Source organism: Plecotus auritus, assembly GCF_963455305.1.
Source record: "Plecotus auritus genome assembly, chromosome: 7".
NCBI lineage: Eukaryota > Metazoa > Chordata > Mammalia > Chiroptera > Vespertilionidae > Plecotus > Plecotus auritus.
In genome coordinates this window covers 35,128,545-35,155,904 of record NC_137774.1, presented here as the reverse complement: position 1 = coordinate 35,155,904, position 27,360 = coordinate 35,128,545, and the positions used below count along the sequence as shown (strand labels likewise).

The following is a 27,360-nucleotide window of genomic DNA, read 5'->3' as shown; positions in this document are numbered from 1 at the left end:
GGTACAACCATCTTGTTACGGAAACCCCGCCTCCGCTGGAGCACCGCCATATTTGTGATGGCATGACAGTCAATTTGCATATTCCCTCTTTATTTGATAGGATTCTTACAATAAAGCTAGGGAAAGAAAATCATAGAGGAGAAAATACATTTACAGCATTTATTGAAAAAAAAAAATCTGTATATAATCAGACTCACACAATTCAAACCTGTGTTGTCCAAGGGTCAACTCTAATATAGCTTTTGCCAGCTACTTTGTGAATCCTGGAACTACTTACTGTGAAAGAGAAATCGACAGCTTCTTACCAGATCACTCAGACTACAGTCTCCCTCCTAGACTTATCTTGTATACTACGGTTAAATTAATCTTTCTAACATATGGCTCTAGTTTTAACAACCCTAACAAAGGAACCGAATTCTCTTTCAAAGTTGAAGATTTTTAGCCTATTACTCATGGTCTTTAATGATCTCACCCAAACTTTTTAATAGTTATATTACACTACAATCCTCTGTGCATGCCGAGTTAATCCTCACCCAAGGATATTTTTACATTGATTTTTAGAGTGAAGGCAGAGGAAGGGAAGGAGAGAGGGAGAGAGAAAAACATCTCTGTGGGAAACATTGATCAGTTGCCTCCCTTAGTCCCCTGACTGGGAATTGAACCCACAACCTTTTGGTGTATGGGAGGATGTTCCAACCAACAGAGCCACCCAGCCAGGGCAAATAGCACTTTGTTAATGGGAAGAATTGTTAGGAAACTATTTTCTCCATACCATTCATCCTTTTCCCATGAATAAATTATTTATATTTTAATTTTAAATGGTAAATTTCAAAGATAGCATAGAGGTTTCAGTTTTATTTTGATACATAAATGGAAGCTGTATTATATACTTTAGAGCATATAAAACAACACATTCATAAATAGACCAACGGATCTTTAGCTAATATCATTTGGACTAAATGTCTCCATCTTATCACACTTAGCTAAAACTGATTTATATACACAACCAATTTACTAACTTGTGAGGTCACAGTATTCAATGAAAGTAATTTTTAACAATGGGGGGGAGCAACTGTGTACAAATGAGATTTCTTTTAAAATTAGAGCATGAATTAAAAGTACAAACATATCACCTTTTTATTTTCATTTAAGCCAAATATGCTTGAGTTAACAAGATATATACCTGTCCATATTTTATACTTTAATACAAATTTCAAAACATAAAGTATAACAATATTCTCTATGTTCAAATCCACTTAATTTTATAGGAAACACAGTATTGATAAAATAAACAGCTCCTGAAACAAAACCAACATTAGGAGAGTTGTTTAAATTATCTTTTAATGGTTATAGTGGAGCCAATTTTCTCATAAAGTATCTACCAGGACGGGACTTAGCACACTCTTTAGGCTGCTTGAATACAACCAAGAATGTGGTATTGACATGTAAATATTATATATTGATTCAGTCAAGCATTTAAGATAAAAAGACTGACTTTTGACTTAACCCTAAACAAATAATGAATTTTGAAAATATATTTTACCATTAACACTCTTTCATGTGTTCACACAGCATGTTCCACAAAGTCAATCATCTTCTTTCTCAACATATGTCTTTGCATTAACCCGTGCCATATGCCTGGCCAAGTACCTGTCTCTAGCTGACATTACAGTTTCTTCATTGTTCCGTTTTGCAAACTTGTTCCCAGTCTCGTGTGGTCTCTCTTGTTCTTTGCCCATCTCTTGGCATTCCTCTGTGGTTCTGTGTTTTGCTCCCAGTGATGTTTCAGAACTAGAGAGTTTCTCTGGGTTACTTTCTTTATCCTTTTCTACGTTTCTCATTTTATTGGATCTCTCCTGGTCAAGAAACCTATCCTTTGCCCTAGAATTCGGGCTGTTTTCCTTTCTGTCTCGCTTTCTTTCTGAAGCTTGAACACTCATTTCTCGTTTTTCTCTATCTCTGTTTTCATATTTTTCTTTCCTTGCTTTTGTATGTTCTTCCTTTTCTTTGCTTTTCTCTTCCTTTTCTACTCCTTTCTCACTGTGTCGGTCATGATCATTTCGTTGTCTATCTCTTTCTTGTTCTCTTGTGGGATATTTCTGTCTGTCTTTCTCCCTTTTCCATTCTCTGTCATTTCTTTCTCTTTGGTCTCTTCCCCTCAGTTTATCTTCTTGTTCATGCCTCTTCCAGTGGGAATCTCTATGCCTATGGGAATCTTTCTTCTCTTTTTGGTAGTCACGGTTAGTATAATAGTTCTCCTGGTTCCTGAATTGTCTCTCTTGGTGCTGATCTTCCTGTTTCTCATGTCCTCTTGACTTGGAACTTTTTGTGTGGCTTTTGGTACCATGTTCTCTTTCTTCACTAGGTGACCGTGAGTGGGTTTGATTCCTGTGATGCCTGGAGTCATTCTTAGAGGTCTCTATGCTCTTTTCCCTTCTGCAGTTCACTTTATTATTATTTTCTTCCAGTTCATCATCTTCGCTGTTGTTAGCATCAAAGTCACTGTCTGCATCTGGGTTTTCCTCTACTTTCACAATAGTTTGGAGAATGCATTTCTCAGGTGGTATTCTGTTCTCTGAAGTTACTTCATCAGAATAACCCCTTGGTTTCTCTTCCTTTATCCCAGACCTATAAAAAAAATAATATAATACTAAATGCCACGTTATCAATTACGTGAAAGCAAATGAAGTGTTCATATAATTTTTCTCAATATTTAAATCAATAAAACTATAATTATATATGCATATTGATTATCCAAATGTAAAAAGGTGCTGATGTCTATTTACCTTGTAAACACCTGCAAATTAGCATTTCTTAACCATTTAGAATATTTTCAATATAGGTAGAAGTGAAAAAGAAATAAGCCCTTTTGTATTGGACCACTAGAGCCTTTAGGCAGGGATCTGTACAAGGTCTTCATTTATGCTAAGCATAGACAAAGAATAATTGGGAAAAGAAAGATATATTCTGGGTCTTAGTATTTTTATAATATGAAGTTTAAGTTGTGGCTCTTTGTTGGATTTTTATTTTTATTTCTATAAAAATTAAGAAGAGCCCTGGAAGCAGATTAAGATAAATTTTTTCACAGGAAAATGGTGGCAAAATCTAATTCAAAATATCACTAAATAATCCCTCTTTTGATTAAAAAGGCACCAGCAACTTGAAATACTCCTTGGCACCTATCACAACAAAATGGAAATATGTGAATCCATCCAACCATTACAAACAGCAACACTAAAATTGTTTATATCACCTAAATTTTCCCAGTTGATAAGCATGGTTAATTTATTTATGTTACACATTTATTATCACTTACTAATCATACTAACAGAGCAACAACTGTAGTTCTCTAGGAGTTGCTAGTACAACTGTCTTGGTTAAAGTATTCACCAATAATTAGGAATTCTATTAGACTCTGAAAAGTGTAACTATTAAGTGATATTATGGAGTTTCATGGCTGGCCTCAAAACTATTTCAGATGGAAGTCTAATAATAGGAACACTAAATCTCAATCTTCAAATATACCTTCTTAGACTCATAAGTCTCATCAATTTTTAAATCAAAACCTAGCAGTTGGGGGGTGGTAAGTATAAACCTAATTCCCTCTCTTAATCCTTAATTCCATTCTCCTGCATCTCTCCTTTCCCCAGCAACATAAGACTCAGATCCACTTATCTGTTTCTGTTCCCAAAAAGTTTATTCAAATATAAGTTTAGGACTAATTCTCCCTTTTACCTTCAGCTATATACTTATGGCATGAACATTTTAGCATTCCTATTTAATCCTATATAATAAAAGGCTAATATGCAAATTGTCTCCTCGGGAGTTCGACTGACCAGGAGTTCGACCGCTTGTTATGATGTGTGCTGACCGCTGGGGGTGGCGCGAAACGAAGGAAGGCCCCAGCCGGCAGCCAGGGGAAGAAAGGCCCCGATCACCAGCCAGGCCTAGGGACCCCACCCGTGCACGATTTCATGCACCGGGCCTCTAGTACTTTATAATTTCATGCAAAAAAATGCTCTCTTATTTTCTAGAGCAGTACTAATAGAAATGTCTACATAAATGGTAATGTCCATATCTGTACTAATATGGCAGCCACTAGTCAAATGTGGCAACTGAGTACTTGAATGTGGCTGTTGTGGCCAAAGTTTTAAATGTAATATTAAACAACCACACATGACTAGTGGCTACTTATTGGATAGTGTATTTCTAGCCATTAAAATGTGAATTTTACACTTTATGGAGGCTAGGTCCTATTTATAAAAGTAAACCACATTTCTTTTTATATACTACCTAAACATGTAAGTAGAATTATTGCAGAATCAAGACAATGTTTAACCAAATATCTACAGGTTTTAAATTAAGAAACTGTAAAATCCTAGCCATTCATTTAATTAGGTCAGGTTTGGCTGACAAAACAATATGCAGCCCAGCCAGTATGGTTCAGTGGTTGAACATCGACCTAGGAAGCAGGAGTCTATGGTTCGATTCCTGGTTGGGGCACATGCCCGGGCTTTAGACTTGATGCCCAGTAAGGGGTGTACAGGAGGCAGCCGATCAATGATTCTCTCTCATCCTGATGTTTCTCTCTCTCTCCCTCTCTCTGAATCAATAAAAATATATTTAAAAAAAAAGAACAAAACAATATGCAATTCTTATCTTTCAGAGGGTTAAAATGATCCACAACCATAGATCATGAACAGTATCTTTCTTTCTTTTTTTTTTAAAATATATTTTATTGATTTTTTACAGAGAGGAAGGGAGAGGTATAGAGAGTTAGAAACATCGATGAGAGAGTAACCGATCAGCTGCTTCCTGCACACCCCCCCCCACTGGGGATGTGCCCGCAACCAAGGTACATGCCCTTGACCAGAATCGAACCTGGGACCTTTCAGTCCGCAGGCCAACGCTCTATCCACTGAGCCAAACCGGCCAGGGCAGTATCTTTCTTTTAAATATTCTGTATGCCATGTCTCACCTAGCTTCACGAAAGCTGCATGTAGGGACTTCTTCTTCACCAACTGCTTGATTTAATAGATGCCTATAAAATCCACTGAGATCTTTCTGCTTGGTTACATCCAAACGTGCTAAGAGAGAGAAAGCAAAAGTGAGAATATAGGCAACAAGGCAAAAATGCAACTCAGTTTTATAGACATACAGTACATAACATACACTATGTGTAAACTATTCTCTAGATCAAGAGTTGGGAAATTAGCTCAGCCAGTGTGGGTCCATGGTTGAGCATCAACCTATAATCAGGGGGTCATGGTTCAATTCCTGGTCAGGGCACATGCCCAGGTTTCAGGACTGATCTCCAGGAAGGGGTGTGCAGGACGTAGCTGATCAATGATTCTCTTTCATCATTGATGTTTCTCTTTCCCTCTCCCTTCCTCTCTGAAACCAATAAAAATATATTTAAAATAAAAAGTTGGGAAACTATAGCCTATAGGCCAAAGCTGCCTATCTTTGTGAATACATTTTTACTGAAATGTAGCCCTGCTCATTTCTTTATGTATTGTCTAGGGCTGCTTTTGTGTTACAAAGGCAGAATTGAGTAGTTGGTACACAAAGCCTAAAATGTTCATAGTCCGGTGCTTTACAGAAAATTTGCTAACTGTTGCTCTAGATCCGTGGTCGGCAAACTGCGGCTCGCGAGCCACATGCAGCTCTTTGGCCCCTTGAGTGTGGCTCTTCCACAAAATACCACGGCCTGGGCGAGTCTATTTTGAAGAAGTGGCGTTAGAAAAAGTTTAAGTTTAAAAAATGTGGCTCTCAAAAGAAATTTCAGTTGTTGTACAGTTGATATTTGGCTCTGCTGACTAATGAGTTTGCCGACCACTGGTCTAGATGAACATATAGTATATGCACAGACCAAGTCTTAGAGATTTACTTTTCTTCCACTTACAAGTTGATGAGCACTTGCCAAACAAGCTATTTATAAGTACGTGTTTCACTCAAATCTTGAGAAATGACCATGAGCAGAAAACACTGAAGTAAAGCACTACGACTTTGTTTGGCCTTTGCACATCTTTGTTTTTTTTTTCTTGAATTAATGTTATTCTTTTTCTAAATGCCCAGCTGATGCTCTGTGGGTGATGTTACTCTCATTTGCTCATCCCAGAAAATATAACTAGGATTTAAAACTCAGTTTACACTGCTTCTGTAAGTGTCGTGGTATTAAGAGTGCAACTATTTTTAGTAAAAATCTCCTGTTTTATGATAATGCAACTTAATATCATAACTTGTACCTTCAATTCCTATACATAAATTGTGACCACAACATTATAATCTAAAAGTTCAGTGACAGAACAAATGGCTAACCACAGGGCACAATTCTGCTGCTTGTTTCCTTCCACCCTCTCCCTCTTCCATTTCACCTTCGAGGGCAGCGGCCCTCTTTTCTCTTTCCTCCTCTTCAGCTCTCTCTTGCAGTTTTTTCTTATAAGCAGATGTCACAAATGCCTCTTTATCATCAAATTCTCCCTTTTCCATTTCTCGTTCTCTCTGTATTTTCTTTTCCATTCTTTTTTCCTGTTCCTTTTTTCTGATCTCAACTGCTTTTAGTAAGTTGTGAATATATTTGGGCTAGGTGGGAAAAAAGATTATTTAGGAAAAAGTCAAAAATAATTGTCAATACTCTATTTTTTATCATGAATTCATTAAAAAAAATGAATAGTTCAAATAAACAGGCTTATCACCATTCCAAAAATCAATATAAATTTATTAACAAGATTGAAATGAAAATTCTTTTCAATAAATGTAAGATAAAAAATATTCACAGTGCTATTTTATCATTTTTTTTAAAAATCTACAACAAAATAAGTAATTTTCCCACCACTGTTTCTGTCACCCTTTTTACTGGTATTGTTTTAATATTTATTTCTTCAACAGATACATGAACCAGAAAGGTTCCTACTAGCTTTGCACATTAGTTGAAATACAATTATTTAAAATAGTAGCTTTCACATAATTTTACACCACCACTTTATTTGTAGATACTGTAAGATGCAAAGATCCTTAAAAATCAGTCTGTGATTATGAAAGAAAATATGAACTTATTTTAATCCCACCTTTATTTTTTTTTTCAAAATAAAAATCTATCATGATACGTGTAGATGATTCAGTTATGAGGTAGAAAGCAATGAAAAATGAGAGGATGATAAAATACAAGTAAACATGAACAGAGGCAGAACAAAAACTTTCTAAGAAAAATATTTCAAAAAATTATTTGCAAAGGTTTAAAAGCAAAAATGAAAATTTATAAAATTGTGATATTTCACTTTTCCTGTTGAAATAATAAATGTAGGTCTTCTGGGTTCTAAATCAAATCTATAATATCTGAAGTAGGGGCACTTCACACTTCAAATGCTTAAAAGCTTTTTCTCAGATCATCTTCCTGCTGAAATAAGATTAAGATATACAATGCAGGTCAAGGTCAAAGAAAGTTTGTATTTTCAGCTACAAACCTTTCGGTCTTTTCCCAAAAGCAATTTAGGATTATTTTCTTCCTTTTTTTTCTGCATTTCATCATAAATACTGTCATATTCATATACAGTGGAATCTTCTGCAAGTGCCTTCTGGATTTCCAGTTTGGTCTTTAAAAGAAAAAATTAAACATGTTTCAAAAATATGAACTAGGTAGCTAACAGCACAAAAAAGTGGAAGTAATTTTCTTGAGATAGAATAAGAAACCAGAAATCTATCAAAAAATTCTATCAATCACATTTTAAGACAAAATATATGAATATCAATTCTGGAACCTGGCTGCCTGAATTAGAATCTTGGCTCTATACTTACTGAGCTGTGTTTTTTTCCTTTAAAATTTCTAAAACCCGGAAATCTATGTAAATCAAGAAACAACTATATATATAAAAGCCTAAGTGACTGAACAACTAACTGGTCAACCAGTGGCTATGATGTGCACTGACCACCAGGCGGCAGATGCTCAATGCAAGAGCTGCCCCCTGGTGGTCAGTGTGCTCCCACAGCCAACCAACCCTGTGGTCCCCCCACTCCCCTGGGCAACCTGCCAGGCTGAGGGACACCACCTGTGCATGAATTTGTGCACTGGGCCTCTAGTCCTAACATATTTTCAAAAAACAACCTGGCTGGCGTAGCTCTGTGGTTGAACGTTTACCTATGAACCAGGAGGTTGCATTTCAATTCCCGGTCAGGGCACATGCCTGGGTTGCAGGCTTGATCCCCAGTCTGGGGCATGTAGGAGGCAGCCAATAGCCAATCGGTGATTCTCTCCCATCACTGATGTTTCTATCTCCCTCTCTCTCCCTCTCTGAAATCAATAAAAAAGTATGGGAAAGAAAAAATGAGGGTCAAGTTAAATTTTTTAAAATAATTTTTTAATTCATTTCAGAGAGGAAGGGAGAGGGAGAGAGAAACATCAATGATGGGAGAGAATCATCGATTGACTGCCTCCTGCATGCCCCCACTGGGGATTGAGCCCGCAACTCGGGCATGTGTTCTTGACTGGAATTGAACCTGGAACCCCTCAGTCCGCAGGCTGACACTCTATCCACTGAGCCAAACCAACTAGGGCTAAATTATTTCTTTATACATACCTATTCTGTTCTGTCTCAGCACCTAGATACCAAAACTGATACTTAAAAATGTGAGTTGAAATAATTCACCAATTACATTGAAGTCACTCTTTGACCTTACCTGTTTCATTGCTTGCTTTTTAGCAGCTTCCCTCTGAAGGCTTTCACTCACGGAGGTCTAGAACACAGAAAAATGCTGTCATTGTTTAATACTTCTTTTCCAAAATTCTGGTTGGCAACTGGTTCCTTACTTAACTTTAAAATACAAAGGTAATATTATGAACTGACATTATCAAGGCCTTTCTCCCACGCTTCTGGAAACAAATGAATTTTCATTGTAACTTATCAGATTCGGCTATATAGGGTACAAAACAGAATAGTACAGGACAAATGAGGTAACAGATTTTTTTAGTCCCAACATCAACTTCACCACTAAGTCAGTCAACTTCTATGGATTTCAATTTGCTTTGTGTGTTCATGTGAATGTGTGTGGGTGCATGTGTGTGTGCATATTAGGTAGGGGTGGATTGGTCCCTTCCAACACTAAAATGGTATCATCCCCAGCAATTAAAAGCACATTATTTTAATATTCACCATTAAATATAGTATATCAAGCTTTTAGTATATATTTAAGGCTTATGGGTAGCCAAAACTATCTGAGATTATAATCATTCAATAAACATGTACTGAAACGCCTACCATATCTGGTATTGTTCTAGCTCCTGAAGATATCACAAAAATAAGAACAGTCTTTGTCCTGAGAGATAAATGGTCTTAAAGGGAAGACAAATAACTAAAGAGGTCATTATAATAGAAACATGATAAGCAATACAATAAAAGGATAAAAAAGGGCTGTGGGAGCAAAGGGAAACAAAATGTATGAGAAATCAAGAAAGTCTTCCCTAAAGAGATGACATTAGACCTGAATCAAAAAGAATTTAAGCCGAAACCGGTTTGGCTCAGTGGATAGAGCGTCGGCCTGCGGACTGAAAGGTCCCAGGTTCGATTCCGGTCAAGGGCACGTACCTTGGTTGCGGGCACATCCCCAGTGGGAGGTGTGCAGGAGGCAGCTGATCGATGTCTCTCTCATCGATGTTTCTGGCTCTCTATCCCTCTCCCTTCCTCTCTGTAAAAAATCAATAAAATATATTAAAAAAAAAAAAAAAAGAATTTAAGAGAAGGCAAGAGGAATATAATAGAAAATAGTAACCACATGGATAAAAGTAAGGACTTAGAGCTAAGAAAAGTAATTAGCATACGTAAGAAAAAATGTTTCCTTAAAAGTATAAGGCTTTGTACACATACTAACCAACACTAAAATGTACACTTTAACATGTTGTGGTGTGTAAATTATCTTTAAAAAAATAATAATAATAGTAAATTTATTTTTAATTAGAAATATAAGCCTTAGCCCTAGGACTATAGGACTGTTTTCAACTGGATAGTATCAATTGGTGCTTCCTGTTTTCCATGGCAACAAAGAGAACAAAATAAACAAATATAATTCTAGTTCCCTAAAACCATGGAGATAAAGTTAATACACAAAGGCCACACAAGTAATAGAACACTTATTAAAAGAAGTGTATAGGGAGCCGGCCGAATGGCTCAGTTGGTTGAGTGTCATCATGTGCACTGAAAGGTTGCCGGTTCCATTCCTGGTCAGGGCATTTAGGGAAGGCAACTGATCGATGTTTGTTTGTTTGTTTTTCTCTCTCTACCTTCCTTGGATTTTAAAAAAAGTGTATAAGCAAAGAACTAAAGACATTTAGACAGTAATTTGACTCCAACAAGAGGAAGAGAGGTTGGTAACAAAAACAACACTATCCAACATTTACAGAGGTAGGTGCTACGCTAAGTGAATTACTTGTGTATTACTGTATTATTCAACTAATAAAAATTTTTATTATGTGATATAACACATTTTTCACTAGAGTATCAATTTCAAACATTAAAATATTAAATATGCTGATAAACATTTCATGAAATTCTTCTCAACTTATTTTTATGTCTTTCCAATTCATGTAAACAAAGTGTGTGTGTGTGTGTGTGTGTGTGTGTGTGTGTGTGTGTGTATTTGATGACTGAGTTAGTAATATCCTCAGGACTGACTAGAAGAATAAATCTCCAAATGCTGGACTTTTACTTCTTCACTTGTTTTATTATTTGTCCCATCTCTCCTCTTCCAATCTGTCACAGTTCACCTGCTGACACTTTAAAACTGTTTGCTTCAACCTGAACTTGAAAAAATAAAGCACAAGGCTATTACTTTTTAATTTCATATAGTGTAGAACAGGCAGACTGGGAAGGGCCTCTCCATCATAAAGTATACTTTGAGACATCTCAAGAGGCTATGCTTCCATTTTTATAGCTGTTTAGAATGATAAGCCTGACCTTTGAAAAAAACCAGATGTTATTTCTTATAGGGTAAATTCATAATGAAGGGGTAGAGTAACTTTACATATCCTATTCAGAGACTGATATCTCTGGAGTTTCAATTGCATCAGTGGATAAAGAGGTCACTCTGAACCTAAACTGAAAAATTCAGGGAGGATTATCTCCTTTTGAAGCTCATTTAATTCTCAGTTTTCTAAATGAGGGAACTGTGACAATGACTATTAAAGATGACTAAAGCCCAGCCGATGTGGCTCAGTGGTTGAGTGTCAACCTATGAACCAGGAGGTCACAAGGCACATGCTTGGGTTGAAGGTTCGATACTTAGTAGGGGGCATGCAGGAGATAGCAGATCGATGATTCTCTCTCATCATTGATGTTTCTATCTCTCTACTTCTCCCTTCATTGGAGATCAATTAAAAAAAAAGTACACACACACACACACACACAAAACAAGGGTGAAATTAAAGACACTGATGTTTTGTGTGACAGTTTTCTCTGATGAAAAAAGCAAAGCAAAAAGTGGAAGCATAAAAGGAGTATAAAAAGGAGATTAATTTTGGATTGCTCATAAAGAAAACAATTCTTTAACAGTCACATATAGTGTAAGATACGGAGTAAAGGGAAAAAACTCTGAACATGGTTTTCAATATCCTTCCTATATTGCATCAGTCAAAAATAGTAGAAAACCATTTTATAAGATTTAGTGAAAACATATTTACTATAATCAATGACATCTCTTACAATACACTTAATTTCACTTAGAAACCAAAACTTTATTTCCAAAAAACATCATTAACCATGTTGGTAATAACTAGTGCACTTATAATCAACAGTCAAAGGTCTTGTAATCCTCCCCACAGAGGTCAAATTTTAATGAAATACACTTGGTATTTTCTCGAAAGACAAGCAACAGTTTGGCACCTAATATATAATCACAATGACCAAGTCAGGTGTGCAGAGTCCCCAGGACAGACTTTATTAGAGTTCAGTTATAAATATACAATCTCTTGACATTGAAGATGTAGTTCTTGCAGATAAAGCCCAAAGGCAGGAAATGAATCTCCTCCCAAATGCTGCTTCTTATCTTTAAAGTAAACTCAAATTATTACTAAACTAATAAAGTAATTTTGTTTCAGAGAGTGATCTGATCTATTTTATAAATCCAAGAATGAGATGGAGGATTATTGCTTTTTGTCTGACTAAACACACTAAAACATGAAAATAAAGAAAGAACTTTTTAAAAATGATTTTTTATGGTAAAGTTAAATTAGGCAATATCAAAGCCTGTCAATATATGAGGAAGATGGATATTGTTTTGGAAAAATAGAAAGCTAATTTTTAAAAAAATGTATTTTTATTGATTCAGAGAGGGAGAGGGAGAGATAGAAACATCAATGATGAGAGAATCACTGATTGGCTGCCTCCTGCATGACCCCCACCGGGGACTGAACCCACAACCCAGGCATGTGCCTTGACTGGGAACCAAACTGCGACCTCCAGGTTCATAGGTTGATGCCCAACCACTGAACCATGCTGGCTGGGCAAAAGATAATTTTTTAAACAGCAAATTTTAAGGTAAAGCTTTTACTATCTTCTAATCAGTAATAGTCAGTTAAAAATAATGAACAACTGGGTGCATTGAGATTGTATACAAATCAAATAAAAAGTATTCCAAAAATATAATTATGGTCACCCTGGCCAGTGTGTCTCAGTGGTTGGAGCATCCTCTCGTACATCAAATGGTGGCAAGTTTGATTCCCAGTCAGGGTACATACTTGGGTTGCGGGTTCAATCCCCCATTGGGGCATGCCAGAGGCAACTGATCGATGTTTCTCTCTCTCCCTTCCTTTTTCTAAAATCAATAAAATGTGTATGTATATATGTGTATATGTGTGTATATATATATATATATATATATATATATATATATATATAATTATGATCATTACTGCCCTCTTTATGGAATTTTTAAAAAAAGAAAATGAAGTTTATTTATAGAATTGTTTCTAATGCGAGGGCTAAAACAGGCACTTCTAATGTAAAGTATGTGGTAAAAAAAAAAAAAAGCTGATCATTTCTTTCAATATTTGTGCTTTGTTGCAATCTCATTCTCTTAGTCCATTTCTCAACCCAAACCTGCTCCACTCACATTCCTTCCCAACACAGTAAGTGGCAATTCTTCATGGAATTTTCCTAATATAATGGCCACAACACAAAATGGAGATTAAGATTCTATTTTAAAAAATCACAAAAAAGCCAGGCTACCAATTATGAGTGTCAAACACAAAGTGGGATGGAGATAGCACAAGAAACTTTCAGATGACTAATGATTAACGATGACAGTTATTGCATACAGAGAGGATACTTTTATTGTAGCAACATAGCTACCATTTGTTACACTTCTACTCTGTCCTATGTGCTGTAGGGTATACTATCTCTAATCCTTAAAATAAACTTTTATTAGATATTATAAAACACTTTTTAAGATACAGAACTGAAACTGAGATGTTAAACAATTCACTAAAGTTCTTAAAGGTAGGAAAGCAATGCAAAGCTTCTGGCTTAAGCTGCCAAATTGATATGCTGAAGTCTCATCATCCTCCAAACCCTCAAAATGACAAAAAAATAAATCCATAATCATGCTAGAAAATAAGGGCTATTTTCAATGGACTGGAACTTGAGGGAAATAAAAGGCAAGAAACTAAAATGCTCATAGAGGATGAATGTTATAAAAAGGTGGGAAAGGTTCCCAGAGCACTACATGTACTAAGTGATACAAAGAGCAGAAGACAGAGAAGATAGATTAATTGGTATTTGCAGCAATGAAAGTGGATCTTTATATACTGCCTTCCTGAGAAAAGATACATAGCAGATTTCATTTCTGCTCTTAGTTGGAAATGTAAATACAGGATTAGAGACAGAAATCAATGGAACAGAATACAAATTCCAGAGACACAGACCCACATATGCATGGAAATGTAATACATAATAAGTGAGCCATTATATCAGGGGAAGGCACAGAATGATAGTTCTCTATCATACTCAATACCCCTCTTTTACAGAAAGTATTTGTTAATATCCCTTATCTATACTGAAATGAAATGCATACACAAAAAATTTTAAAATTATATATTTCTTCCTTCCAATCCATTTTGGATACACACATACATACAGGTGAAGATATAAAAGTAAAGTAATTTATATTAGAATAATATACTCTGTATTTCAACATGTAAATGCTCAACCATGTTAGAAAACAGTAAATTCTCAGATTCTCCTACCGTGTAGAAGCACTGTAACCACCATTAATGCTAAAGATACATATGCTGACTGCAGAACTGGTGACTCAAACACCACAAATGACACTGTGGGTAACAGTGACCCAGTTTTCTTTTTTTTTTTTAAATATATTTTATTGATTTTTTTACAGAGAGGAAGGGAGAGGGACAGAGAGTCAGAAACATCGATGAGAGAGAAACATCGATCAGCTGCCTCCTGCACACCCCCCACTGGGGATGTGCCCGCAACCAAGGTACATGCCCTTGACCGGAATCGAACCCGGGACCCCTCAGTCCGCAGGCCGACGCTCTATCCACTGAGCCAAACCGGTTTCGGCGACCCAGTTTTCTTAAATGGTAAATAAACTCTTGGTAAAGTTCTAAACAATGTAAGATATAATCTTCCCTCAATCTACAAGAGAGTCAAATTAGGAGAAAATTTAGCCTGCGTTTTGCCATGCAAAACAGTATTTTTAAAGGTAATTTAAATAATTTTATTAAAAGTACTTTAGTAAAAATAAAATGTGCAAAACATTGAGTTTCTGTGTAAAAAGAACTTAGGTCCTAGGCTCATAAAACTATAAACAGCTTTTCATCTGTATACATATTCAGAGGGATTTTACCTATATAGGTGGGGATCATAAGATGGAGAGTATCTACCTACCATCACTGGCCCACATCCAAAATTGGTGTCAATAATACTCACTCTCAATAATTATAAAACCAAAAGCCACTCCACAAATTTCTTAATGGCTCTCTGGAAGTAGTAACACCCCTACTGAAAATTCTTAGAATGAGATTGTTAAAAAAATAATTTTTTTTGAACAAAATATCCACTTTGCCGAAAATTAATAGTCCCACCTATAATAATAAAAGCATAATATGCTAATTAGACCGGATGACCTTCCAGATGAAGCAACGGTGGCAGGGGACAAGGCAGAGGCAACTGCAGCGACAGGAGGGGCTGAGCCCCTTGCACGAATTTTATGCATTGGGCCTCTAGTCTCAAAATATTCTTAAGACACCAGATGACAGAGTTGTGTAATTTCACATGATAAAAACCATCTCTCTTTGAAGTTTGTCTGATCTTTGCTAATCCCCCAACTAACCCCTTTGCTATTAAAATTCCATTACAAACAAACTGCCTCTGAAAGGGAATCCTATGTAATAAAACCCTAATATGCAAATCGACCCAACAGCGGAACTGGTTGCTATGATGCACACTGACCACCAAGGGGCAGACGCTCAACACAGGAACTGCCCCCTGGTGGTCAGTGCACTCCCACAGGAAGCCGGGCTCATGGCTGGCGAGTGCAGCAGTGGCAGTCTCTCCCACCTCCGCGGCAGCGCTAAGGAGCAGCGAGCCGAGTGGTAAGGAGCAATGAGCAGGTGGGCGGTAAGGAGCGAGGGATCCTGGACTGTGAGAGGGATATCCAACTGCCGGCTATCCCCTGAGGGGTCCCAGACTGCGAGAGGGCACAGGCTGGGCCGAGGGGAGCCCCCCACCCCCGTGCACAAATTTCATGCACCGGGCCTCTATTATATTATAATGTTTAAAAGCATGGACTCTGAAATCAGGTGTATCTTCTGGGTTCAAAAATTTAGCTCTATTAAGTACTCTGTGTGTGATATAGACCAATATCTGTAATTTCCTATTACCTTAGTTTTATTTGCTGTAAAATCTCCTTTTCTTTTACCATCTTCCCTTTTAGCTTCAACATGCACAAATTGCCTCTATTCCAAGAAAACAACAAAAAAATTACACCAACTCTCATTATTCCTTAAACTATCATCTCCATCTCTTTCCCTATCTTCCCTATCAAACTCTTTTAAAATAAGACCAAGAATTAGATAAGTTAATGATCAGATAATAGGATAATAAAAGAGACAGAAAGGGAGACTGCAGAGCTTTTTCCTAAGAAAATGATGATGACTAAAACATCTTTACAGCTAATAAATAAACTGGAGACAGTGAGCAACAGAAAAAGACTTAATTGAACTACTGATAAAGGTTTAACATAATCATGGTTAATGCCAAGCAAGTGACAAATATTGAGTAATTTCCCCAAATATCTGTTTAACTGTATCATCCTACCTATTCAGGTCTACTTGTTCTTGGTCCTTGTCATTTTCTAAATTAACATTTAATTTACTTATCTGTTAGGCTAACTAGGTATCACCTCTCTTCCTCCCACTAGCATGTAAGTTCCACAAGGGCAGTCACTTTGTTTTTGTTCAACTGGCACAGAGCAGGGAATCAATACTTGTTGAATGAACTAATGAATAAATGCAAGACATGAAGACAAAGATACTCCTCCAAAATGATAGCCCAGCAAATGGGTCAGAAAAAGAATTCTGATTCAATGATAAATTTGTATGAAATGAAGGAAAAGTTAAAAATTTAGATTAAAAGCAATAACATATATAACTTAAAGGCAGTGACTGATGTAACTTAAAGGACATAAAGATAAACTTAAAGGATATAAAGAAAATATCAGTTGTCCAAGCCAATTTAAAAAAATCATCTAGAAGTGGGATTTAAAAAAAAAAAACTATAATACTGTACTTCCTCAGAAGAATATCCAGTGCCAGGAAAAATGACTAATGTCTACAAGATCTTAAAATAAATTGTTATCCCAGAAATACTACATTCATGCAAGTAGATATTTAGGTAATAAAAGGAACAGGTAGCCTGGCAGTACAGCTCAGGGGATTGAGCATCATCCCGTGTAACAAGAGGTCACTGGTTCGATTCCCAGTTGGGGCACATGCCCCAGATGTGGGCTCCGTCTCCAATGAGGAGCATGCAGGAGGTAGCCAATGGATGTTTCTCTCTCTCTCCCTCTCCCTTTCTCTCTCTAAAATATCAATAAAAACACTTAAAAAAAAAAAAAAAGCAACAGGCCGAAACCGGTTTGGCTCAGTGGATAGAGCGTCGGCCTGCGGACTGAAGGGTCCTGGGTTCGATTCCGGTCAAGGGCATGTACCTTGGTTGCGGGCACATCCCCAGTGGGAGGTGTGCAGGAGGCAGCTGATCGATGTTTCTCTCTCATCGATGTTTCTAGCTCTCTATCCCTCTCCCTTCCTCTCTGTAAAATATCAATAAAGTATATTAAAAAAAAAAAAAAAGCAACAGGAAATAATTCCTTAAAAATCAAGAACTTAAGAAATAATGCTCCCATAAGCACATGTTAAAAAAACTGTTCAACAATGAAATTAAGCCAAAGATCTCAAAAATGGAAAGCACTGGTAAAAGAACTAGTAGAGTGCTTTTTAAATAATAATAATAAACAAATATTACAGAAATGCAAGGATGGTTTAACTTCAAAAAATTAACAGGAACAGATATTAAAAATTTTATGATAAAAATGTTCTTACTGCCCTAACCGGTTTGGCTCAGTGGATAGAGCATCGGCCTGCAGACTGAAAGGTCCCAGGTTCAATTCCGGTCAAGGGCATGTGCCTTGGTTGCGGGCACATCACCAGTGGGGAGTGTGCAGGAGGCAGCTGATCGATGTTTCTCTCTCATCGATGTTTCTGACTCTCTATCCCTCTCCCTTCCTCTCTGTAAAAAATCAATAAAATATATATTTTTTAAAAAGTTCTTAGTAAGCTAGAAATAGTAGTAAAACCTTACAGCAAACATTGCAATTAATAGTGAAACTTTATATAAGCAACTCCCATTAAAGTTAGGAATGTAACAACATTGTTTCGACCATTGCTTCTATTTATATCACTAGAGGCCTGGTACACAAAATTTATGGGGGGGTGGAGGGGGGTCCCTCAGCCCATCCTGCACCCTCTCACAATCTGGAACCTCTCGGGGGATGTCCAATTGCCAGCTTAGGCCCAACCCCACAGGAATCTGGGACCACTAGCTCCTAACCACTCGCCTGCCTGCCTGATCGCCCCTAACCCCTCACCTGCCTGCCTGATCACCCCTTACCGCTCGCTTGCCTGCCTGATCACCCCTAACTGCTTCTGCTTGCCTGCCTGATTGCCCCTAACTGCTCGCCTGCCTGCCTCACCGCCCCTAACCACCTCTGCCTCAGCCCCCGCCGCAGTGGCTTCGTCCAGAAAGACGTCCAAAAGGTTGTTTGGCTGTCCGGTCTAATTAGCATATTGTGCTTTTATTATTATAGTTTCTAAGCAATGCAATAAGACACATAGTAATGCAAAGATAAAGAAACTAGGTAAAATAACCAAAAAGAAACAAAATTATTCTTATTTGCAGACAATATGATTGTCTACAAAGGAAATCCAAAAGAATTATCAGGCAAACTATTAGAACTATGTAAGTATTAAAATTAAATTAACAACAAAAATCAGAAGCATTCATACTAGTAATAATTGGAAAAAAATTCCCTCATATACCAGCAACAAGGGCTATAAGGTACCTAGAAATAAATGTAACAAAAGATGTATGTGAATTTTATGGGAGAAACTAGAGGCCCGTTGCACGAATCTGTGCACAAGTGGGGTCCGGCTGGCCCACCCCAATTGGGGCCTATTGGGCTGGGCCAACCCGGGGGAGGGGCTGTGGGCGGTTGGCCGGCCAGCCCCACCCCCTAGTTGAACTCCTGTTGAACTCTGGTCAAAGGGATAATGTGCATATTAGCCTTTTATTATATAGGATTCTAAACTGTATTAAAGGATATATAAAACACCTGAACAAATAAATATGAACCTATATAAATGAGAAGACCGAAATATAAATTCTCTCCTAATTATAAATTCCAATTCCAATAAAAATCCCTATTGTTTTCTTATTAAGAATTAATAACGATTCAGTAAGAATTTTGTGGTTTTAACTTGCCTTATTTCCATCATCCCCTCCTGAGAGTCATGGTACCTAAAAACAACAGCCCACAAACATGGTAGAAACCAGCAGTCTGGCAGCCACTGGAGAGGGTTAAGAGTTCCTTCAAAACAGCTATTCTGGAGCATTATTATTGGACTTCCATGGTGGTTCCCTGGAAGACACCACTCACAAGGCTGTGTTTATTTGGCAGAGCTGCCAAGTAAAACAGTCTTTTCCCTGGGGGGTGTCTGTCAAAAACAATCAAAGACAATTGTTGAACATCAGGGCTGCCTGAGGCAGCAGATACCAGTTATAACAGCTGAGGCAAAAAACAGGCTAGCCAAAAAGCTTTAAAAGTAAAGCTGAAGAATAAGCCTCTATGCAGTGGTTGCCAACTAGTGGTCTGCAAGGTCCGCAAGGTTGGCAACCACTGGTTTAAGGAAACCGAGGGCTTTGAAAGCTCTGGGGCTCATGAATGCAAGAGACATACAAAGAAAGACCTTTATGCACGATCAGGAAAGACCTGAGATGGTCCTAAACTCCCCTTTGAACTTGAGACTGCACAAGCAAGAAGGCTAAGGCAAAGTTATAAAATACCTGGCTGTATGCTGAAGGCATGTCCTAACATGAGCAGAGCCCTTGGCAGACTGGAGACTTATTAGTTGCAAATATTTAGGGAAATTTCTGTCAAATTATTAACTGACCACTAATCTAACCAACAATAAATACAAACTAAGATTACAAAAAGTCACTAACAAAAATTAAAAACAGCAGCTCTTGCTGGTTTGGCTCAGTGGATATAAGTGTTGGCCCAAGGACCGAAGGGTCTCAGGTTCCATTCAGATCAAGGGCATGTACTTTGATGGTAGGCTTGATCCCTGGCAGGCCGGGAGGCAACCAGTTGATGTGTCTCTCTCACATTGATGTTTCTCTCTCTCTCTCTCTCTCTCCCCCCTCTCCCTCCCACTTCCACACTCTCTAAAAATCAATGGAAAAATATCCTCAGGTGACCATTAACCAAACATAAATAAATAATAAAAATAAAAAATCACAATGAAATAGTTGTCCAGGGCAGAATGTGGGGAAGTAGACTGACAGCAAAGGGGCATGAAAGAACTTTCAGGGGGGAGGAGAATGCTCTACATCCTCAGTGGGGTATATACATTTGTCAAAAGCCATCAACCTATACACTTAAAAGCCACTGATTTTATTACATGTAAATTATATTTCAACTTTTTAAAAGGTGAACCATCTAGAATAAATTTTCTTAATAGAACAAAACAAGAAACAAATGTTAAATTACCTACCTATGCTTTTACACAATCAGTAAAAATTGAAAGAGAAGTAATTTTTCTGCCAGAACAAAGCCAGTACCAGTATAGCTGATGCGAAGGTCTTTTAGAAATATAGAAAATGACTTAAGTATTACATAAGCATACATTTGGGGTTGCATCTACTATAAATGTGGATTTCACAAGAAAACACTACTTTGGCTGCTAAAATATAAAATGTTCATATTATATATACTAGAGGTCGGGTGCACAAAATTTGTGCATGGGTAGGGTCCCTAGGCCTGGCCGGCGATCAGGGCCAATTGGGGCCTTCCTTTGTTCTGCGCGGCCCCCTGGTGGTCAGCGCACAGCACAGCGAGTGATTGAGCTCCCGGTCCAATTCTTGAGGGGACAATTTGCATATTAGCCTTTTATATATATATAGAAGATTATTATAGTACTATCTATGGTAACATTACACACTACCATAATTGTAACTGAGCAATTACATTTAGCAGAGACTGAATAACCACAAACGTAGTCTCCTAAGAAACTACTTTACTAATAAAACTTTCTAGGAAATTGGTGACTTCTCAATAGTTTATTTTCAGGGTGGTTTACAGAAACAATTTTGTTACATCAGTATTAGCTGTCTAAAATGACTGTGTAACTGCTTAAAAATAAGTGACTTTCATAGCTTTTGGGGGGGGGATCAGATTATTCATGTATCACTTATGAATAACATCAGTGGAGCTTCTTTCTTTATTCCTTTTGATAATTCTGTAAATTACAATATACTCCAGATACACTGTATTGACAAATAACTAAGACAAGCAAAGACATCAAATTCACACTTCAATGTAAAAAAATACATATTTCCAACAATTTGGTAGAAAAACATAGGTTCCCTTACCTCATCATCATCAGAATCATTCCCAAACACTGATGGTTTTTGCAAAACAGGGTGCAACTTCTGTGCTTTCTTTGGCAAAATAAGCCCATACCTGCATTTTTTTTTGAAATAGAAATTACACCATTATATTTAAATGTTAAAACATAATACATTCACTACCTCTTCCAGATGAAGCTACCAAGTCAAAAATGTCTATGAACACTTAAGTTTCCGATCTTCAGACATCTCCAAGTTCTAAAGTGCTACGATTTTATAATTATTACTCTAAGTGATTATTTGTAGGCACAAGCCAAACTCAAATACCACTTTAATCCAAGAAGAGAAGTAACTGAAGAGTACAGAAATGATTTTGATGGTAAAATGACACTAAGGATTTTAAAAGAACATGTTAGTGGAAAGCTCAGTTCATGTTCATTAAAAATAAAAACGCTCTAAATTATCTTTTAGTCTAACAAGAGCCAAGAAAATAAATCCCCCTGCCCCCCTACGGTGCAGTTACACAGTTTTAAAGAAGTTATTGACTGGATAATATCACCCACACTTTTTTAAAAGATTACATTAACTGAAAAACCCAAGAAGTCATAGGATAAATTCCCATTACACCTTATTAAGCTCACTTGCTTTGTACTGGAGCAGCTGAGAGAACCATCCCATCAGAGCCAACTCATTTAGTTTCTCACATTTTGGCCTTTAAGATGCAGCAATCACAAAAAGCCACATCAAAATCACGGATTATGCATCAAACGTAAAACTTGTAAGAACATACAATATTTGTCTCCTACGGCACCGCAAACCCCAATTCCCTATATGCCTACCCTTTTCTGTGGTTTCTCAGCACATTCCTAAAACCAGAAGGGATGGCGGGAATCAGGACTTGAGCTGCAAGAACAAGGCCCTCTAAGGAAGCCAGGGATTGTCTCTTCTCATTGCCCCTGAAGGCATCCAAACCGGGAGAAACTCAAGCGCGGGGTAGGAAGCAAGACTGAGGGGCCTCAGACCGAGCTTTTGGAAAATAGAAAAGTCTCGCTCTCTGCCCCTCAGCCTAACTTTCTTTATTTCCTCACAAGTTTCTCCCTCAAACTTCGGGCTTCCATCCTGGAAAATATAGGGGGGGGAGGGGAATATGTTCCTCAGGATTTCTCGCTTTTCCCGTCTCTATCCCTGACGAGACAGCCCCTTCACTTCCAGCGCGCTTTTACTCCTCGGCCAAAGACACAGTCGCCGTGGTTTCTCATTCCCCAGCCTAACCCTAACTCCCGTATCACTCACTGCCTGCCCGGAATCGCCATCTTGCTCCGGTCTCCGCTGAACGTGGCTGACGCCGACGCGACACTGACGCAGACGCTGACGTAGTCACGTAAACTCTCGCGCGACTTTGGGCGGCCAGGAATCCGCTTAGTTAGCCGCTAAATCGCTTTTAAGTCGAGTCAAACGCTGTTTTGGAACCGAGTTTTTTGGTCTTCGGTTTAATTTGGGAACCGACCGACTGCTTCGAAATCAATGGGAAGAAAAGAATGACGAAATTCTAGGCCAGTGGTTCCCAAGGTGTGGTCCCGGGACCAGCCGGTTAGCATTATCCGGGAATTTGTTAAAAATACAAATTAACGGGTCCTATCCCAGAGCTACTGTATCAGGAACTCTGGTATGGGGCCCAGAAATGAGTAGTTCAGTATGAGTATATCGGGCTCAGGGTAATTTGGCAGAAGGTGAAAATCTATATTCTCATAGTGTCTCATAGACCCAAATTGCTTAATAATACTGTAGTACCAATGGGTATAGGAATCAAAAGCATATACCATACTCTTTTTTTAAAAATTCTAGTCATATTAACTGTGCATCCACTCACTCTTGGCCCATTCCAAACTAGTCTTATTGCGCCGAAGAAATCTTTCAATTTCTACAGAAGGATGTTTAAGTCCGCATCTAGATATGTCTATTTTTTTAAATAAGTTTTTAAGTATGTTGAAACATTTAGGATTATTATGTCCTCTTGCATTGACCCCTGTACCATTAAAAAATAACCCCTTCTTTCCCTCTGTAAGATCTTCATATTTATTCCATATTAATGGAATCTCTGCTATCATCAGTTTATTCTCAAGTAAAAACTGGACCGCAATGCCATTACTTTGACTTAACGACCTTCTCTCAAACAAGACTAATAAGGAAAGGCAATAATGGTACTAATGATTCGTTCAGATGCCAGTATACATCTTTAACTTACCACAGTCTGTCTTCAAATAAAAATATATCACTTTATGTATAGTATAAAAATTTTTATAGCCCTGGCTGGATAGCTCAATTGATTTGGATTGTCTAGTAGACTCTACCATACAGTGTCATTGTTACTTGTAAGCTATGGAGAGTCAATAAAAATCCAACTATTCAAGTCTAGGTTTCTGAATTAGAAGTAAATGTAAGTAAATCAATAAATCTATGTAGTCCAGCAATTTTCAACTGGTCTGTCACAAGGATTATTTTTTAAATATATATTTTTTTTATTTCAGGGAGGAAGGGAGAGGGGGAGAGAGAGAGAAACATGAGTAATGAGAGAGAATCATTGATAGGCTGCCTCCTGCATGCCCCCCACTGGGGATTGAGCCCACAACCCCCGGCATGTGCCCTTGACTGGAATCAAATCCAGGACCCTTTATCCACTGAGCCAAACTGGCTAGTGCTGTCACATGGATTTTTAAAACATGCAATATCTGACACTAAGTAGTCAACTGATGTGCTGCAGCACACACGTTTTAAAAATTCTTGTGGCACACTTATTGAAAATCACTTATTTAGTCAAACAGATCTTACCTAATAAAAGAGAAACATGCAAATTAACCATCACTCCTATGCCCACAGCCAATCAGAGTGAGTATGCAAATTAACCCAACAAAAATTAAGGTGAATTTGCATATGCAGGAGGGGCATGACCCCTGCTATGAGGGGAAGGGGGGCAGTGGAGGGAACTACTGGAGCCGTGCTCCGGACAGAAGCGAGGACTTGCTGGCTCCCCCGGACTTGCCTGCTCCAGGCAGGCCGGGAGCAGGGACATGCCGGCTCCCTGGTGGCCAGGGAGCGGGGACTTGCTGGCTCCCGGGCGGCTGGGAGTGAAGCCAGGGGAAAGAAGGACTATTCTTGCACGAATATCATGCAACAGGCCTCTAGTTTAAATATAAATCTGCATCTAAACTTTTGTTAAGTATAAGAAATATCTTCACTAAAAAGTAAGTTCCATGCCCGACTGGCATGGCTCAGTGGTTGAATGTCAACCTATGGACCAAGAGGCCTCCATTCGATTCCCGGTCAGGGTACAAGACCGCGTTGCAGGTTCCATCCCCAGGACTTGATTCCCAGTGTGGGGTGTGCAAGAGGCCAGTCAATGATTCTCTCTCATCGTAGATGTTTTTATCAACCAATCTGCCCTGCTGGTTGTTTAATTTTAAAGTAATTTCCAAAAGACTGAATGCACAACTATTAGCCTAGAAAGGGTGGAAAGTGTTAGTGAGGTATCTAGGGTGCTGGCAAGGGTAGTAACTCTACCCTATCTCTTACTAGTTATTGTGACCTAATTAACTCACTCACTCTTAGAGACTTTATCATTTATAAAATGGAGATAATATCAAGACTGCCCATCTTACAGGCTATTGAGAGGAAAAAATGAGCTAGTATGTGTAAATATTTCAAACAAGTTAAAGCACCATGCTAATATATTTATTATCATTATGCTAAATACCCTTTAGTTAACTATTCCCAGGATAGTGGTTAAAAAGGTAGCATTCGATAAAAATTTGCCCTTCTTGCTGCCTAAAATACCATTTGTATTCACAGTGAACTCTTTATAAGCTGTTCTGAAACCATCAGGATATGGGGCTATCAGTTTAATATCTTCAAGAACCTTGTTCCTAGAAATGTTGCTGCAAAAGTCCTTAAAAGCCCTTTTTCTAATACAAAAGAGGCTTACAGGTTAAAACTGGGCATGCAATCATTCAAGAGATGAGGGCTGGTAATAACACTGCCATCTTATCAGGAAAGGTTAAAAAGGGACCTCAAATTATAAGATGTTTGGAACACAACATATTTTTTCAACCAAATAAAAAAAATGAAGTTTAATTTCCCAAAATTTTATTAAAAATGGACTGTCATCAGATATTTTATTGCAAAGATGAAATCTCACAACAGAGCAGTAAAGTTTGCTGTACTAACAATCTTTAAGTAAATATAAATTCTTTTTGCAGTTCTTGAACTCGAGAGGTTTATGTTATTTTTTGTTTTTTTTGTGATGCATTTCTTAAATTTTATTTTATTGTTTAAAGTATTACAAATAGTAGTACATATATCTCCTTTTTCCCCCCCATTGACCTTCCCCTAGCCTCCCTATGTTATTATTTTTTTAAGGTGTTTTCTTTTTTCCATGAGTCATGGACAAACATTTTCCCACAAGGATTTCTATTCATTGAAATAACTTGTTACTAAGGTAAGTGCATGTGTGGTGATGAGGGAGAAATGGTAGTACTCATATTAATCTTTGAAAAATTAGAAAAACAATTCCCAGTCCATTTCTTAAAATCTTTATTTTTTGGTACTCTTTTGATGTAAAAACTGCCATTTTATTTTCTAAATCTTCGGTCTTTACTCTGTACCTTAAAAGAATGAAAATAACTTTGTTAGTCAGTCATAATAGTCCCGTGGCAGATATAAAACTAAAATTGAAAGTTTTGAATATCCTATCTAATAAAAGAGCAATATGCAAATTGACCATACATCTGATACACCCACAAGCCACGCCCACCAGCCAATCAGGAGCAAGAATGCAAATTAACCCAACCAATATGGCTGCAGCCCAGAGTGAGCAGGAGGCTTGGGTTTCCCCGGCAATGGAGGAAGCCAAGCTTCCTGCACACCCTGGCCAGCCCAGGCCTCCACTCAAGGCTACAAAGTTTCAATTATAGAAGATAAATAAATCCCAACACAAATGGCTGCGGCCATGGAGCGAGCAGGAGGCTTGGGTTTCCCCGGCGATGGAGGAAGCCAAGTTCCTGGCCTGTCCTGGCCTCCGCTGAAGGCTACAAAGTTTCAATTATAGAAGATAAATAAATCCCAGATACCAGGGCCTCTGCTTGGGTCACTGGGGGGCGTGGCCAGCCTGCAAACCACCACAGCCCCTCGCCCAGGCCGCCCCATTCCCCAAGGGAACCCCCACCCTGATCCAGGACACCCTTCAGGGCAAACCAGCTGGCCCCTACCCATGCACCAGGCCTCTATCCTATCTAATAAAAGAGTAATATGCAAATTGACCATCACTCCAACACACAAGATGGCTGCCCCCGTGTGGACACAAGATGGCTGCCACAAGATGGCCAGCAGGGGAGGGCAGTTGGGAGGGATCAGGCCAGCAGGGGAGGGCAGTTGGGAGGGACCAGTCCTGCAAGGGAGGGCAGTTGGGGGCGATCAAGCCTGCAGGGGAGGGCAGTTAGGGGTGACCAGGCCGGTAGAAAAGGGAAGTTGGGGGCGACCGGGCCTGCAGGGAAGGGCAGTTGGGGGGGACCCAGGCCTGCAGGGGAGAGCAGTTGGGGGGGTGACCAGGCCTGCAGGGGAGGGCAGTTAGGGGTGACAAGGCCTGCAGGGGAGGGCAGTTAGGGGCAATCAGGCTAGCAGGGGAGCAGTTAGGCATCAATCACGCTGGCAGGGGAGTGGTTATGGGGTGATCAGGCTGGCAGACAGAAGAGGTTAGGGGCAATTAGGCAGGCAGGCAGGCAAGTGGTTGGGAGCCAGCAGTCCTGGATTGTGAGAGGGATGTCCGACTGCCCATTTAGGCCCTATAGGATCTGGCCTTAACGGGCAGTCGGACATCCCTTGAGGGGTCCCAGATTGGAGAGGGTGCAGGTTGGGCTGAGGGACACCTCGTTAGCCCACCGTGCACGAATTTCGTGCCCCGGGCCTCTAGTATTCTATAACATGCATTTGTTTATGGTTACCTTAACTGTATATTTTTTAGATCAAACTTCTCCTTAGGTAGCATTTGGTTTTAAAAAGTGCAGAATCAAGTGTCTAGGAGCAGAATATGTCTATATGTCTATTTTCTTACAATTGAAAATATTTTATAGTTAACAAAACTGAACATAACAAAAATATTCTAAATACAGCACCAATTCCA

The 27,360-nt window shown here is 38.5% G+C and overlaps 1 protein-coding gene across 2 annotated transcripts; it reads right to left on the bottom strand.

Annotated features, from left to right (window-relative positions):
* Positions 1 to 76: 76 nt before the first annotated feature.
* Positions 77 to 22,529, bottom strand: NSRP1 (nuclear speckle splicing regulatory protein 1). Of its 2 annotated transcripts, none has more exons than XM_080679933.1 (7): positions 22,028 to 22,529; positions 21,213 to 21,303; positions 8,677 to 8,733; positions 7,467 to 7,595; positions 6,378 to 6,585; positions 4,979 to 5,087; positions 77 to 2,628 (listed from the first exon to the last, which is right to left on the bottom strand). In XM_080679933.1, exons 3-7 carry the CDS (start codon positions 8,683 to 8,685, stop codon positions 1,587 to 1,589), a joined length of 1,497 nt encoding a protein of 498 aa, XP_080536059.1. In that variant the 5' UTR covers positions 8,686 to 8,733; positions 21,213 to 21,303; positions 22,028 to 22,529; the 3' UTR covers positions 77 to 1,586. The 2 variants fall into 2 exon arrangements, with proteins under 2 accessions (XP_080536059.1, XP_080536058.1); XM_080679932.1 differs by having other exon boundaries at positions 22,482 to 22,529.
* Positions 22,530 to 27,360: the final 4,831 nt, after the last annotated feature.